Source organism: Lolium rigidum, chromosome 4 (assembly GCF_022539505.1).
Source record: "Lolium rigidum isolate FL_2022 chromosome 4, APGP_CSIRO_Lrig_0.1, whole genome shotgun sequence".
Classification (NCBI taxonomy): domain Eukaryota; kingdom Viridiplantae; phylum Streptophyta; class Magnoliopsida; order Poales; family Poaceae; genus Lolium; species Lolium rigidum.
Window position 1 is genome coordinate 209,064,370 of NC_061511.1, and position 17,575 is coordinate 209,081,944.

General features: G+C 49.8%; 2 protein-coding genes across 2 annotated transcripts in view; both read left to right on the plus strand.

Annotated features, from left to right (window-relative positions):
• Positions 1–992: 992 nt before the first annotated feature.
• LOC124648133 (putative disease resistance protein RGA1) lies at positions 993–3,757 on the plus strand. Its single transcript, XM_047187946.1, has 3 exons — positions 993–1,292; positions 1,650–2,786; positions 3,674–3,757. The coding sequence occupies exons 1-3, from the start codon at positions 993–995 to the stop codon at positions 3,755–3,757; spliced, it is 1,521 nt and encodes a 506-aa protein (XP_047043902.1).
• Positions 3,758–17,092: 13,335 nt separating this feature from the next.
• LOC124648135 (putative disease resistance protein RGA1) overlaps positions 17,093–17,575 on the plus strand; it is a 54,909-nt gene continuing 54,426 nt past the window's right edge. Inside the window, exon 1 of the mRNA XM_047187947.1 lies at positions 17,093–17,451. Coding sequence (XP_047043903.1) covers positions 17,152–17,451 — 300 coding nt within the window. The 5' untranslated portion in view covers positions 17,093–17,151. The remainder of the gene's footprint in view (positions 17,452–17,575) is intronic.

Consider the following 17,575-nt stretch of genomic DNA (forward strand, 5'->3'; position numbering starts at 1 on the left):
CGGTGAACAACGGCTTCGGCTGTCGTTCCCTACACCAGTGGGAGGCGGGACTCCTGCACATGGCGAGCTACCCGGCGCCGCCAGACTTCCGCGTGCCCGGAGAATGGCGCCTGCGCGCGGGAGGAGTCCCGATCCCGCCGCTTCCGGTGGGAGGCAACGAGCTGGACGCCGCTATCGACGTTGTGCGGGTCACCCTCACCGACGAGCAGCGCACGGAGGAGCGGTACCGCGCTGACAACTACGACGCCTGGAACGAGTTCTTCCGTCTCCGGCACGAACGGGAACTCGCAGCGTACGATGGTCCTCCCCTCCTCCAGCGCGTAACAACGCCGCCGGCCGCCGCCGCTGGTGGGGTGCGCCGGGCCGCATGCTCGCTCGTGTGCTCGCGTACATCGAGGCCGACAACGCCCGAGGATGCAGGAACTCGAGCGACGATGACATGTAGTAGTTTATTACTTTTAGTTTATGTTTCCATCTGGCCGAATTCAAATATATGTACGAATTCGGCCTATATATGTACGAACTCGCCTACGTATATTAAATATCTTTAAATTTCGCTTATGTTTGAACGAATTTCGCCCCGAATTCGCCGTTATTTATCAAAAAAAATCATCTATCCTAAACTCGCCGCTGGGAAAATGGGCCTCCCCAGACCAAAAATTACATCCATCCGGCGCTAAAGAGCGTCGGATTTTGGTATGGGAGCTCCGATGGCTGAAGATGCTCTTAGAATTGGGTTCACGGCGATCGGTCGGGTAAAGTTTTTGCTTTGCTACTCAGGTCGTTCACATGCGCATGCAGGAGTAGTTGAACCCATCTCCCACATCTAAATACTGAAACGCACAGCTGTAAAAAAGCATAAAGTCCCCGTAGAGTGACTTGATGCAGTTGCCTGGCTCCAATAAGATCCGATCTCAAGCTGAAGCCTCTACCTTTACCATTCTTGCTCTCTACGCCCTCAACCTCCCCCAACCTTGAGCAGCTGCGCAGTAATGGCGGAGCTCGGCGGCATGCTTGCCGCTGCCATCCTCAAGGTGGTGAGCGACCAGATTGGTTCGGCCATCGGAGGTCAGATCACCCTGCAGAAGAACTTCGACAAGGATTTGAGGAAGATGAAAATGGCTCTGGAATCTGTCGAGGCCTTGCTCAAGGTCGCCGAGAGGCGGTCCATCACTGATGAACCGACGCTTCTGTGGCTGAAGCGGCTCAAGGACGCCATGTACGCCATCTCGGACATGATTGATGACTTCGAGGCCGATACAGAACCAATCACTCAGCCATCTCCACGGAAGGTATGTGTGCGCTGCAGGCCACCGGCCTGTTTGTTCTACCTTGTTCTTCCAGATATCATCATATTGATCACTTCTTTCTATATAAACTTGCTAGAACTAATTAAATAGACAAGTTAGAATTTGTTTTTGATATGATTTAACTTTTCTAAATGTTGCAAGACTTTTCATGTCTGAGCTTAGTTTTCTATAGTTTTGTCATGGTCATACATTCGGAATCTTTCAAAAATATGAAAGAAGATTTGGTCTTATAGAAACTTGATGTTTTTTTAGAAAATCCAGTTGTGCCAAATGCCTGTGTAGTATAGAGCTATAAAGCTGGTCGTTTCTCACTGTAGTAACAAATCAATTGTCTTGCAGTTCTCATTCAAAAAATATTTGGCAATTATGATCCCATGTCTCCTAGTTGGTCCCAAGATTACAATGGCCAACAAGATGGAGACGATGAGGGAGGATCTGGAGGTGATAACCGATCAACACAAGAAATTCAGATTATGGGAAGACACTAATGGTAATGAGCCAAAGGTTACCGATATACGGGAAACCACGTCAATCATGGAGACACAGGTTGTTGGGAGGACCAAGGCGGAAGAGGAAATATTGGCTTCTTTATCTGAGAACATGCAAAAGGAGATCACTATCCTTCCCATATGTGGAATTGGAGGCCTTGGAAAGTCAACCTTGGCAAAAATGGTTTACAATAATTCTATATTCAAAGAATACTCTCAGGTGTGGGTTTATGTGTCACAGATATTTGATTTGAAGAAGATTGGCAATTCTATAATATCACAACTATCAATGGAAGTGAAGGAGAGTGAGTACAGTACAATGCAGATGATACACAATTGTCTTCAAAAGCTACTTGCTGACAAGAAGGTTCTTATTGTTCTAGATGACCTCTGGGAGGGTGAGAAATATCAGCTGAAGAGTCTAATCGATATGCTGCAGATTGGGAAGGGCAGTAACGTGGTAGTCATAGTAACCACACGTGATGATGCCATTGCAGAAAATATCTGTACCATCCAACCATACAAATTAGAACCATTGACTGATGAAATGTGCTGGTCTATAATAAAGCAAAAAAGTGCATTTGAATCTAGAGATGACAAAGAACAATTAGAGGAGATAGGTAAGGTCATCGCAATGAAGTGTTGTGGTGTGGCTTTAGCAGCTATCTCTCTTGGACACATGATGCAATCTATGAAACCAAGTGAATGGGAATCAGTGAGGGATAGTAATATCTGGAATGCATCTTCTTCAATAGATCCAACTTCTTCGCAAGTGCTTGCATCTCTGAAGTTGAGCTATAGTTTTATGCCTTCATATCTGAAGCTGTGCTTTGCTTACTGTGCAATATTCCCAAAAGGTCACAAGATAGCAAAAGATGATCTTATTCTCCAATGGGTTTCTCTTGGGTTCTCTACGTGGGAGCTTGGTGAAATATACATTAGTCAACTTTTGGGACTCTCTTTCCTTGAACATTCCAAGTCACCATCGGTGAGTTTATACTGTATACCTTATGTGATTGAATGTATTTTAATTTCTTCAAACTACTGCAAGGTCACTTAAGGCCGGTGCCACCGCGGGCGGTAGTGGGGGCGGTACCGCCCGCGGCGGGGCGGGAGGCGGGCGGGAGGCAGGCGGGACGGGAGGGGGAGGCGGGGGCGGGCTCGCCCGGCGGTAGCGGGCGCTACCGCCCGGCTACCGCCCGCATTGGCGGCGAGAAGGAGGCGGTAGCGGGGCGGGAGTGGGGGCGGGGCGTTGGCGGCCCGGGGCGGGAGGTGGGCGGGCGAGAGGGCGGGCGGGAGTGGGCGGGAGGCGGGCGTTAGGCGGGCGGGAGGCGGGCGGTAGCGGGCGGGAGGCGGGCGGTAGTGGGGCGGTAGGGGACTTTTATCAATTCCACACTCATTTTTTTTTTATGTAATTTTTAATTTTTATTATGCACTTTTATTAATTATTATGTAATCGGTAATATTTTAACTTCAATAAAATAATTTTATTGCATTATTTTGAATGTCTAAAATAAATCGAGTGAAATAACTTAATGTGAAAAGGAAATGGTGATGTGGAGGAGAGAGAAGTGAGAGTGGGGACTATAGCCCATGCATTGGCAAGGTGGGGTGAGAGTGGGGTGAGAGTGGGGCTAGAGTGGGCAAAATGCTGACGTGGCGGGGCGGGAGAGGGGCGGTGCACTAGCACCAGCCTAAGTATGTAGTGCATATTTTTTCGGAAATCCATATTGGCACCCGGGTGCAGCTGCTCTGGATAGCTAGACCAATCAGCCTGGTCCAGATCGATTGCAGTCAGGGTATTCCCTGCCGTATTCGGCCGCGCACAACGCATAATGAACAGTGGCCTGAATTAGATGTTAGAGCATTTATTAGGACGGTCCTGTTCTGTTGTTGCGTCGGTACACATACTTCGCGTCGTTCTGGACCAACATGACCAGCAATGGCACCCGCAGGTGACTGGTCTGGCTCAGCGGTCGTAACCTTCGATGGATGTGCAGAGCTAAAACTTCTGAAAAAACAGATCCAGCTTTTGTTTAGGAAATCGCCTTTTTCTTTCTCTGCTCATAGATTGTGTGCTTCGTGGTTCCCCTGTTAAGTAAAGCAATCTTCAACAGCCGACGCAAAAGAATGTCAAAACTAACGGTGCGTAATCGTTTGCGTCGGCCTACGGACACCAAATCGGTTGTACATGACCGTAGTAACCAGTTTGCGTCGAGCTATGCCCAGCTGGCCGATGCATTTTTTTTCGTGACAGCGTAAAGATCGGTAATGGCGGTTTAACGCCCCGTCGCGGCCTGCCGCCGACGATTATCGTTTCCGTGTGCGTGCGGTGGTTCATGAGCGCGGCCAATAGATTGGCACGTTTCGCCGCCGTTTCACACTCGCGGGAAGCGGCTTGCGCGTGGTTGGGATTTCCCGCCCCGCCGTGCCTATATATGGTCGACTCCGGTGGCGAGAAGGGCACACCTCAACCCAATAATCATAGAAATCATCCATGGCCGAGCACGGCCGCACCTGGGATCTCCTTTTTGAGATGGCCCACCGTGCCTACCCGGATGATCCGGCCCTCGCCGCCCTCCACACGACGGAGGCATTAAAGGAGGAGCAAACGGCCGCCAAGCCGAGCTGCTGGAGGCGAACGCAGCGGCAGAGTCGGACTCGGAGGTCCATCGCGGAGGCGGTGGCGACCATGGACGACTCCAGGCGGAGGAGCTCACGGAGGCAAGGGCAGAACTCGCGGCGTCCCCGACCGCTGACGCCGTCATCCACGCAGTCGACGATGACATCGGCTTCCTCCCCGATGACGAGGAGGGTGAGGGCAAGCGCCGAACAGCAGGCGCTGCTCGAGTCGTTCGAGAGCCTCCCTCATGACGTCGGTCGCCATTACGCTCTAGCGGCGGAGGCGCAAGATCCCGGCGATGCGCTCGCCATGAAGCGGGCGTACGTGCGCTCCGACCTGGCGGCCGTCGCGTAGATGGGATGAGACCACACGCGGATCGAACGGGAGAATCGCGAGCTAGAGGAGTCCATCACAGCGAGGGACGAGGCGGTGGAGGCAGCGGCGAGGGACAGGGCCCGCTACCGCGCCGACCTGGCGATAGTCGCGGTGAAGGAGATGGCGCGCATGGAGGCGAAGGAGGAGCTAGCGCGCTGATAAGGGGTGGTCCGATCTTCTCAGTAAGCAACGGTGGTGATGATGATCACGGGGTGATAGCAGCGGGGAAACACGATGAAGTAATGGATGATAACTTGTATGACGCAACGAGATCTCTCGATTGGTCCCTGTCGCCAGATGCAACAGCTCTCAACCCTGCAAGATATTCGCAACTCCACACACTTGCGCACGTAGCTGCCGACCACGAAACGGTAAGTTGCAATCGTCTAATTCCCAATGGAACAGCGAGATCACACAAGACTTAAACGGGATCTACACAATATCCAAGCAATATGGTGTAGGGAATTCAATAGTTTTGCGAGCAAACAACTAAGAACTAGGGTTTATCTTAAACGTGGTCTAAAGCAGCTAGGGGTCGTCCAAGGCACTTATATAGGCGTCCGGGACGAGTTCGGTTGAAAAATACAAGTAAAACCGACCCGGAATAGATGCGGTCGAGACAGACTCGGACTGGTCCGGTCTGGAATCCGGTCGACCGGGCTGTGGACCGGCCGGTCCGGTCGGTGGTCCGGTCAACCGGTCGCCAACCGGGAAACTGCGAAGTTTCCGGTTTCTGCCCGGTACGATGCACTCCCTCCGGTTGGCGGCCGGTTGGCGGCCGGTCGACCGGGCCAGGGACCGGGCGGCCCGGCGTGGGGGCCGGTCTGACCGGGCGCTGGACCGGCCTGAACTTCTTCTTCTCCTCTCGCGCATTCCTCCCGCTCCTCCCTCGCGCGTCCATGAGATATCTTCATGTCCAGCTCCTTGTCCAGCTTCACGTCCATCTTCACGTCCAGCTGCTCCTCTCCTCCTCGTGCGATCCTTGTCTCCTCTTCATACACGATGATACATAAGTAATAGGACTTAGGTAGTATAAAGTTCTCATCAATCAAGGTATCGTTTAGGAACAAGTTCACCTGTTGTTTAAGTAGCTTCGCACGAGCTCGTGTCATTGGTCCAATCCTAACTTCATTGGACTTGAGCTTCACAGCAGGTTCATCTTCTGTTGGTAATGACGGAGGTAGTAGTGAGGTAGGGATGTCCTCCTCATCTCCCCCCCTTCAAAAGGCGTCGACCCCGACGCTCCAAGGTCTTCTCCGTCATATGGTGTCAAATCAGCAACATTGAAAGAATTACTGACACCAAACTCATCCTCTGGAAGATCTATCGAGTATGCATTATCATTGATCTTGGCAAGCACTTTGTAAGGTCCAGCACCCCGAGGCTTCAACTTAGACTTCCGCAGCTTCGGGAACCTATCCTTGCGAAAATGTACCCAGACCAAATCACCAGGCTTGAACAACATCTCCTTGCGCTTCTTATTCATCCTTGCAGCATTGCTCTTGTCTTTCTTCTCAATCAACTCTTTAGTCTTCACATGAATCTTCTTCACAAAATCTGCCCTCTTTGATGCCTCCATATTAACTCTCTCATGTATGGGCAAAGGCAACAAGTCAAGTGGAGTAATGGGTTTGAAACCATACACCACCTCAAAAGGACATAGCTCCGTGGTAGAATGCACCGCCCTATTGTAAGCAAATTCCACATGCGGCAAACACTCTTCCCACTCCTTCAGGTTCTTCTTGATCATGGATCTCAACAGTTGTGACAATGTTCTATTCACCACTTCGGTTTGACCATCAGTTTGGGGATGACAAGTAGTGCTGAACAGCAGCTTCGTCCCCAGCTTTCTCCAAAGCGTCTTCCAGAAGTAGCTCATAAACTTGACGTCACGATCAGAAACAATAGTCTTTGGGACTCCATGTAGACGTATAATCTCCCTGAAAAACAGGTTAGCAATATGCGACGCATCGTCGCTCTTGTGGCAGGCAATAAAGTGGGACATCTTAGAAAATCTATCCACTACCACAAATATAGAATCATGGCCTCTCTTAGTACGCGGCAAACCCAACACAAAATCCATACTAATATCCTCCCATGGTGTAGTAGGTGCCGGTAAAGGAGTATACAAACCGTGAGGCTTCAGCTTGGACTTGGACTTGTTGCAAGTAATGCATCTCCTCACATATCTATCCACGTCCCGCCTCATCTTTGGCCAATAAAAGTGACCCATCAAACCTCCAGCATGTGATTCCTGCAATAAGAGCAAACGCACAGACGATTCTGGAACACATAGTTTGTTAGCTCTAAACAAGAACCCATCATGTATGTGATATTTTTCCCATGCTTTACCAAGAGCACATAAGCGATATGGTTCAGCAAAATCATGATCAGTAGCATACAAATCACATAGTATCTCTAAACCAGGAATTTTAACATCAAGTTGAGTTAATAGCATATTTTTCCTAGATAGAGCATCAGCAACAATATTATCTTTTCCCTTCTTATGCTTAATAATATATGGAAAAGACTCAATGAACTCAACCCACTTAGCTAGACGCTTATGCAAAGTAGATTGGGATTTCAGGTATTTTAAAGCTTCATGATCAGAATGTATGATAAATTCTTTTGGCCACAAGTAATGTTGCCAAACCTCAAGAACTCTAATTAAAGCATACAATTCTTTATCATATATAGGATAGTTCAACTTAGCACCAGAAAGTTTCTCGGAAAAATATGCAATTGGGCGACCCTCTTGCATCAACACACCACCAATTCCAATACCACTAGCATCACATTCAATCTCAAATTGCTTATTGAAATCAGGAAGTGCAAGCAACGGTACAGAAGTTAACAATCTCTTAAGTTCATCAAAAGCATGATCTTGGGCTGCGCCCCACTCAAAAACAACACCCTTTTTAGTTAAATCATTCAAAGGTGCAGCAATAGTACTAAAGTTGGGCACAAATCTGCGATAAAACCCAGCTAGACCATGGAAACTTCTTACTTGACTCACATTCATGGGAGTAGGCCAATTTTGAATAGTTTCAATTTTAGACACATCTACTTCTACTCCATGCTTAGAGACAACATAACCCAGAAATATGACCTTATCTTTGCAAAATGTGCACTTCTCAAGATTACCATAGAGTTGATTATCACGCAACACTTGCAAAACATGTCGAATATGTATAGTATGTTCAGATTCATTGTGGCTGTAGATTAATATGTCATCAAAGTAGACAACCACAAATTTGCCAATAAATTCACGCAAAACATGGTTCATCAGTCTCATGAAAGTGCTAGGTGCATTAGTTAACCCAAAAGGCATTACTAACCACTCATATAAACCAAATTTTGTTTTAAAAGCTGTTTTCCACTCATCCCCTTCTTTCATCCTAATTTGATGATAACCACTACGCAAATCAATTTTAGAGAACACAGCAGCACCACTCAATTCATCTAACATATCCTCTAAACGGGGAATATGATGACGATATCGAATAGTAATGTTGTTTATAGCTCTACAATCTACGCACATACGCCATGTACCATCTTTCTTAGGAACTAGAATAACAGGAACAGCACAAGGACTAAGGCTTATGCGGATATAACCTTTGTCGAGTAGCGCTTGTAATTGCTTCTGTATCTCCTTCGTCTCTTCGGGATTAGTGCGATAGGGCGCCCTATTGGGCAGCGAAGCTCCGGGAATCAAGTCAATTTGATGCTCAATACCTCGCAATGGTGGTAGTCCTGCGGGTACTTCCTCCGGAAACACGTCGCCGAATTCCTGCAAAACACTAGAAACACCAAGAGGAAGAGGGGTCATGTCATTAGTAACCAAGACCGTACCCCTGTACAAAAGCACAAGAGGCATGGCCGTAGGATCCTCACTAAATTCTCTCATGTCTTCTTTGGTGGCTAATGAAACTAAGGAATTCACTCTCTCACTTTTCGTTATATCACTCACGACATTACAATTCTCTCGCCTATCTAGAGGTGCATCCTCCAAATTCACTTCAATCTTCTGACGAGACTCATTGACAATCTGTTGTGGTGACATAGGCTGTAAGTTAATTTTCTTGCCCTTGTACTCCAAGTGATATGTATTAGCTCGGCCATTGTGTTGCACATAACGGTCATAGAGCCAAGGCCGACCCAATAAGAGGTGACAAACCGTCATAGGAACCACATCAAAATCAATGCAATCCTTATACGGTCCAATCTCAAACTCAACACGCACCATGTGGTTTACCTTCATCTCACCATTGTCGCTCAACCACTGAATATAATATGGATGCGGGTGCGGTAGATACTTCAACTTCAGCTTGGTACATAACTCCTTGCTTGCTAAATTGCGGCAACTCCCGCCATCAATAATGACCTTGCAAGCCTTGTCAGGACCAACTAAAGCTTTGGTTTGGAACAAATTGCAGCGCTGAGTAGATGCACTAGGCAACACATTAAGAGCACGCTGCGACACAACAATGGTACGAGCATCGAAGGATAGGCATCTTCACCATCGGTGTCATAGTCATCATCATCCGGAGCATTTGGATCAACATCATCTCCAGTCTCATACTCATTGTCCTCATTGATAATCATGACTTTGCGGTTAGGACAATCTCTCTTGAAGTGACCCTTGCCACCACATGTATGGCAAAGCATACCGCGGTTGTGCGCTGTAGACATGCTAGAACCACTCGTACTTGCAGCAGATTCGGACTTCTTTGCATTAGATACATTGGAGACCGATTTGCTAGGCGGAGTAGAGTAAGGAGCGGAGCGCGTCGAAGGCGCCGGCGCTGTAGAAGGCGCACGGGGTGTAAAACGCCCACCTCCCGTAGCACGTCCCTTAACCTTTGCTTCTTCGACCAACCGTGATTCAGCTTCTCTTGCATGATGTAACAATTGATTCATATTGGTGTAGGTGTAATGACGAACAATGCCTTTAACATCATACTTCAATCCATTGAGAAAACGCTGCATTGTCATCTCTAGAGACTCACGGACACGACCACGCTGCATAAGCATCTCCATCTCCATGTAGTACTCATCAACAGTCTTCACACCTTGCCTCAAGAGTGTTAGCTTATCAAATATATTTCGCATGTAATTTGTAGGCACAAAACGAGAAGTCATAACTTCCTTCATAGCACGCCATGTACGGATAGGTTGTGCACCATCTTCGTCGCGGTTACGAACCAAAGAATCCCACCAACGCAATGCATAACCATCAAATTCAGAAGAAGCAAGCTTGATCTTCTTATCTTCGAATAGTTGGGATGTAAGCTCCATAACTTCTCAATCTTGAGCTCCCAAGTGAGATATTCTTCAACATCAGCTCCTCCTTCAAACTTGGGTATGGAAAACTTGGGCTTACCCAAGCCATCTTCCTCATCTTGTCCACGACCATTGCGGCCAAGTGGAGCCCAACCGCGAGGACGATTACCACGTGGCGCATCACGAGCATTGTGTGCGTCATCTTGAAGCTCAGGATCTTCGTCATCTTCTTGTTGTTGTTGTGCGATCAAATTCTCAACAGCTAAGCGCAAATCAGCAAGATTACGTTGTACATCCGTCATTTGATCTTGCATGGTAGTGACGGTCACATGAGTAGCATCCAGCTTTTGGGAAATCTCATCAATCTTCCCAGTAAGCACCTCGTTCTGAGCGCGGAATTCACGTCGCATCTCATTACGAAGAGCCTCATACTCCCTCCATGTGATGATATCTGCAGCACTCTTGTTTTCCTGGTTAACAATTTTATGATTACTAGCAGACATCGTTAGTAGATTAGTGCACTAAATCAAAAATATTTGGTGGTACTCTCACAACTCACTCAAAACTGATAAGAAAAGGAAATCTTACCGTTCCAAAGTAAATTAGTGTTACTTACCACTTGTAGTAACAACTAGTGCACGGATGTAGCGAAGCGAATATCAAGAGTATAAGAACAAATCACACGACAAAGCAGGGTATATGTGGGGCAGTAGGTAGGCTACCTATTTGCACCAATAACAAGCTCTAGCGCTGACCGTAGACAACCAATGATACTCACACAAGGCGATATAATGGGGCAATGCAACTATATGGAGGAAAGGTTGCAATGCACTAGAGAGACGCTAGCAAAGCTCAACGAGACAGGCACAAGATTGCTCAACTACAGGTGCAGTAAAGAAAAACTTAGGCCTTCACTTGAAATCAACTAGCACGACACTTTTCTTTTTGTATTTTCTTCTTTGTAACACACGCAGCTATGTAGCTCTTTTTGCTTCTTTTCTATTTTTTTTTTTGATTTTATGACTCAACTCCTTGATAACACGGCCAACAAGATATGCAAAGCACCAAAACCCTAATGAGCAGCCTGTCGAGCGGTAAAACTAGACTCTTCTGGGGAAGTTCCTAGTCACGTATATCGAAAGGCTGTGTCTATGGTTGGGAACAAGCACACTGTACGCTATGTGGACTCGGAGTAACAAAAACTGACACTAGACGACTAAATAACACAAGATGATAGAGTAAACTCAAACCCTAAAATACTAGATGAAAGATAAAGTTACGCAAAAACAACTACGAAAAGCAACTAAAACTCGAAATTAGTGCAAGCTATGGCTATGGCAAACCCTAACCCTAATTTTTTTGGCTTTTTCTGTATAGGAAAACACTCACAACTCAACTATGGGGTGGATTGTGGATGGCTTACCGAGGAAAACTGGAAATCTGATACCAAGATGATAAGGGGTGGCCCGATCTTCTCAGTAAGCAACGGTGGTGATGATGATCACGGGGTGATAGCAGCGGGGAAACACGATGAAGTAATGGATGATAACTTGTATGACGCAACGAGATCTCTCGATTGGTCCCTGTCGCCAGATGCAACAGCTCTCAACCCTGCAAGATATTCGCAACTCCACACACTTGCGCACGTAGCCGCCGACCACGAAACGGTAAGTTGCAATCGTCTAATTCCCAATGGAACAGCAAATCACACAAGACTTAAACAGGATCTACACAATATCCAAGCAATATGGTGTAGGGAATTCAATAGTTTTGCAGAGCAAACAACTAAGAACTAGGGTTTATCTTAAACGTGGTCTAAAGCAGCTAGGGGGTCGTCCAAGGCACTTATATAGGCGTCCGGGACGAGTTCTGGTCGAAAAATACAAGTAAAACCGACCCAGAATAGATCCGGTCGAGACAGGACTCGGACCGGTCCGGTCTCGGAATCCGGTCGACCGGGCTGTGGACCGGCCGGTCCGGTCGGTGGTCCGGTCAACCGGTCGCCAACCGGGAAGCTGCGAAGTTTCCGGTTTCGCCCGTACGATGCACTCCCTCCGGTTGGCGGCCGGTTGGCGGCTGGTCGACCGGGCCGGGGACCGGGCGGCCCGGCGTGGGGGCCGGTCTGACCGGGCGCTGGACCGGCCTGGACTTCTTCTTCTCCTCTCGCGCATTCCTCCCGCTCCTCCCTCGCGCGTCCATGAGATATCTTCATGTCCAGCTCCTTGTCCAGCTTCACGTCCAGCTGCTCCTCTCCTCCTCGTGCGATGCTTGTCTCCTCTTCATACCTGATGATACATAAGTAATAGGACTTAGGTAGTATAAAGTTCTCATCAATCAAGGTATCGTTTAGGAACAAGTTCACCTGTTGTTTAAGTAGCTTCGCACGAGCTCGTGTCATTGGTCCAATCCTAACTTCATTGGACTTGAGCTTCACAGCAGGTTCATCTTCTGTTGGTAATGACGGAGGTAGTAGTGAGGTAGGGATGTCCTCATCACGCGCTTAGCGTGCGTGAAGGCGGCGGAGGTAGCGGCGTAGGAGATGATGGCGGAGGCGCAGAGAATCCAATGGGACTCCTCTCTAGCAGAGAACATCGAATGCCACCGGTGGAAGGAGGAAGCCTCCCGGGAAATCCGGCGAAGCGAGCGGCGCAAGGCGGTTGCCGCCCGGATGCGCTCTGAAGACGGCGCTAGCCCCTAAGGTCATGCTGGCGGCTAGTAGTAGGCCGCACGACTGCGATTAACCCGAGCATAGTAGGCCGCGACACGACCAGTAGGTACGGCCGTCGTAGATTTAGGATGCGTCGCGCAGTCCAGCCTGTCCGGACAACGCGTGTACCGGCGCGACCCATTCGGTCCACTGGCTAGTTGGCCCGCACACAGGAGAGGAAAAATTTCGTGAAGTTTAAATAGCGCGCGGAAATTTGTTAGAAATTTCATTGATTCAAACATAATTTACATAGTTTAAAAATAAAATCTAAACTAATTCAGGCGCCGTCGTCTTCTTCATCGCCGGAGGCGAGGTCGATGAAAGGCGGGGGCGCCCACACCTCCTGTGCCCAAGCAGTGATCTCCGCTGGCTGCGCGTGATGCGGAGGCGGTGGCTTGTAATGCGGAGGTGGTAGCGCGTACTGTGGAGGCGCGAATTGCGGTGGTGTCACTGGCGGAGGAGTTGGAACCTCTTGTTCGTCCCATGCCGCTTGTGCTGGCGCGTGTGGCGGCAGTGGAGTAGGCGACGACAAGGAGGCTAGTGCACCGTCACCATGGATGAGAGCTGGACGACGTCCTCATATCCTGGCCACTTGGCGTCCTCATCGGCCAATGAAGCGGCCATTGCGGCTGCGACCTCGTCGTAGTTGTCGGGGATGACGTCCTCCGGCTTCACATCGGCTGGAGGCATGTCTCCCATCTCCTCGTCCTCCACCTCCTCGTCATCGTCCTCGTCGTAGATGACCTCTATCTCGCTGCCGGGCGTGTCGTCGCCCGGCATGAAATCCCGGTGATCGTGGATAACCCGGCGCACCTCGTGATGCTGCATCGCTAGCGGACGGCGCTCGATCCGGCGGCGCTTCTCCTGACGCAGGGCTTGCCGGCCCGCAGGAGGTGGGAACAGGGAGCCTCCCCCTATTCAAATGTCACCCGTGCGGGAGGGAGACGTCGCGGTGGCGGAAGGGGTCGCCCTGCGCCCACCGCCACTGCGCCTCCAGCACTGGCACATACCATCTGTTGCGGCCCGGTTGGTCTGGTGGAGGAGGTTGCGCTGCCGGCGCCGACGCCTGCGGACCGGCCTGCGGACCAGAGAACATGTGCGGCTGCAGGGTTCCGCCTATGCGGAGAATCCTAGCGTCGCTGCCGGCCGGATGAGGATCTAGCCTCGTGGTCGTTGGCGGATTTCTTCAGCCATTTCGGAAGCTTCATCGCGGGTGCGTGTGCGTAGAGGTGGCAAACACTGCCGCCAGTCAGCTTTTCTTCCATCGGGTAGCTTCCAAGTGGGACCACCTGCGCGGCTCCGCGTAGCGTCCGGCTCAACGCATCGGTTTCTCAAATTTGGGACGCGAATGGATCGCGGCGGATGGATCAGTTCGTTTACATTGCTCCGCTGAAGCGCGCGAGCTGTTCAAAATCGTTTGGGTCGCTGGAGATGCCCTGAAAGAATAGTGTGTACTGCATCCAGAGGAAGGGAGTCCGCTTTGTTGATACAGGTCGCCGGCGAAGTTGCACTTACCCCTGCCGCCGCTACACCGCAGCCAGCTTCATCGCGCGCTTGAATCACCCGGTGGTATCTAGAAGCCTGCTTAGGGTATCTCCAACGCGGCGACCCATCCCGCGCCCGCGCGTCCGGATGGGTTCAGCCGGACAAAAATGCGGCCCAACGCGGCGACGCACCGCAAATGCGGATCGCCGCGGCGTTCGGAACGACGCAAACCCGGCCCAAATCTGGGCTAGGTTTGCGTGGCCGCGGATGGCACTCGGCGTCCGGCCGCTTGGCTGCTCGTCTCCCTTGGGCCCACCTGTCGGTCACCGGGGAGGCTTATTAAATGTGGACTGGAGGGACAGAGTCCAGTCCCCACTCCACTCCCCGAGCGCAACCGCCGCCATAGCCCCCAAGCGACGGTTCGCTCCCGGAGCCAATGACGACGAGGCCAGCAGCAGCCGCCGTCCGCCGCCGGCGCTGCGGGCCGGAGGGAACCGCGGGCGGCCTCTCCGATGGAGGCCGCCCGCGGCGGCGCGGCATTGCCGCAACCGGAGCCGCTACTGCTGCAGCCCAAGCTGGAGTCCTCGGAGGAAGACTGATAAGGGGTGGCCCGATCTTCTCAGTAAGCAATGGTGGTGATGATGATCACGGGGTGATAGCAGCGGAGAAACACAACGATGTAGTGGATGATAACTTGTATGACGCAACGAGATCTCTCGATTGGTCCCTGTCGCCAATGCAACAGCTCTCAACCCTGTAAGATATTCGCAACTCCACACACTTGCGCACGTAGCCGCCGACCACGAAGCGGTAAGTTGCAACCGTCTAATTCCCAATGGAACAGCAGATCACACAAGACTTGAACAAGATCTACACAATATCAAGCAATATGATGTAGGGAATTCAATAGTTTTGCAGAGCAAACAACTAAGAACTAGGGTTTATCTTAAACGTGGTCTAAAGTAGCTAGGGGGCATCCTATGGACTTATATAGGCGTCCAGGACGACTTCTGGTCGAAAAACTACGAGAATAACCGACCCAGAATAGATCTGGTCGAGACAGACTCGGACACGGCCGGTCTGGGGGCCGGTCGACCGGGCCTGGGACCGGGTGCGAAACGTTGAAATCTCAGAGCAATTCACTCAGAATGTTTGACTGCGTACTGGTGTTCTGTTCATTGGGTAGAGGAACAGAAAATGAGCGTGCCCGAGTCAGACTGTTGTTGTGGCTTGGGCGGTAGATTTAGTTTACCTCATCTAGTGTCCAGCCTGACAGAACACCACCGATTTTGTGATTAAGATGTTCAGGGCTTATGGATTTTCCGTGTGTTCATAAAAAAGAAGGCATATACTATGGCTATTTGACGAACTGGAGACTGCATCTCAAAAGTAATGTGTACTCATCATTCGACTTTCAGAAATCATTCTCTGAAAACCACTCTTATGGCGTGGAAGGAAGGAGCAACTTACTGAGCGATGCGGTGCGGTTGCCGGCTGCACGTCCGACGAACTCAAATGGGGCCTCGTCAGCGACACTGCCGCCTCAGTGTCCTCACCGATAATGATTTGGGCGCCAGGAAACGGAAAAGCTGCCCTGTTTCTTCTTGACGGCGCCGAGAAACAGACAGGGGCAGGATGCCGACAAATCCATTACACGCGCGCCGCCCGCGGCTCAGCATGCTTCCTCTCGGTAGGTGGCGCATACCGTCTGCAGTCTGCTCCTCTACTCAGATCTCGCGCGGCTGCATCCCGCGAGCTCGAGCATGCCCTCCACCGGGTCGGCACGGCAAGAAGGATGCGAGGCGAGGATAGTGTATTCTGGTCGACCGGAAGGAGAAGCCGGCGGATCCTCTATTCAGTTCAGGCACCAAGGATATAGTTTCTGTTTCCTGCTTAGATTGCCGTAGAACTGAACGTCTGCTTAGATAGATACGAAAGATTCACAACCCCTGCAGCATTTTCCAGGCTGTCGTTCTTGTGTCTCAGTCAGACAGAGATTGTTCATACCAAGCATCCCGAAGCATACTGCACCTTGCAAACATCACACAAGTCATCTCTCTGAACTACAGGTAATGATATTGATGCATATGCAGCCTGGAATTCTTGATATGTTATTCCACGGTGCACAGTCTTACCGTTCGTGGTTGGTTTGATCTTTACAGAGGTGGTACCCTCCAGGTTCACTGCTTCCATGGAGCTAGCTAGCTCTGTGATAGCTCTGCAGTCAAGAGACAGATTTACGGGTTGAGTGGTAGTGGTTGACTATGCTAGTGAAAACTTCAGGGTTTGTATGTACTCAAGTCTTAATTTCACATTTATTGGACTGCCGATGAGACCATTACTCGAACCACGAACCACAACGAGGAGCAGCCTAAACAAACTTTCGTATTTATGTACTTACTAATTTTGTAAGGCTCTCCTCAATGTGCATGATTTCATTCGTATTTGTTTCACTGTATCTAGTTTTTTTTTTGTCGATTTTACTGTTCATGCAGAATCAGGCGTACTCAGGCTCTGAAAGTTCAGATTACCATGTAACGGCCAAGTTTTTTGTGGATGACTCACTGTAACAAGTGATTCCGGCAGGAGTAAACACTTTTCTTATTAACCTTTCGATTAATGGGTAGGAATAATTACCAAATGATATTCGTGTCTTCAGTAGCCCTTTGTCCCACAAATTGCTTTGGCATCTCGGTTCACTCATCTACTTTAGTTGGCTTTGCTTTCGAATCGATTCTTTCTTTCTTTGTACTCCTAGCAAAGTAAAGGAAAGACAGAGACTTGCAGCCAAACTGCAATTGCAGGCACCTAAACTCCATCCTTCCTCCCACGAGCGTTCAACACCCACCCCCACCCAATTCTGCACGACCAGCAGCGGCCATGGCAGAGCTTGGTGGCATGCTTGCCGCTGCCATCCTGAAGGTGGTGGGCGACCAGATCAGTTCAGCGATCGGAGGTCAGATCACCCTGCAGAAGAACTTCGATGAGGACCTGAAGAAGATGAAGATGGCGCTCGAGTCTGTCGATGCCGTCCTCGAGGATGCCGAGAGGCGGTCCATCACGGATAAATCAACGTGTCTTTGGTTGAAGCGGCTTAAAGACGTCATGTATGTCATCTCCGACATGATTGATGAGTTTGAGGCAGATACACAAGCCATCACCCAGCCATCCACGCGGAAGGTACGGTTACTCTTGAAACAATACCATCAATGATAGCTTCTTTATTAATATAACACTCAACTCCAGCTGGAGCTAATTTACATGTCAAAGGTTTGTAGCACCCATGTTAGATTTCATTTTGTGT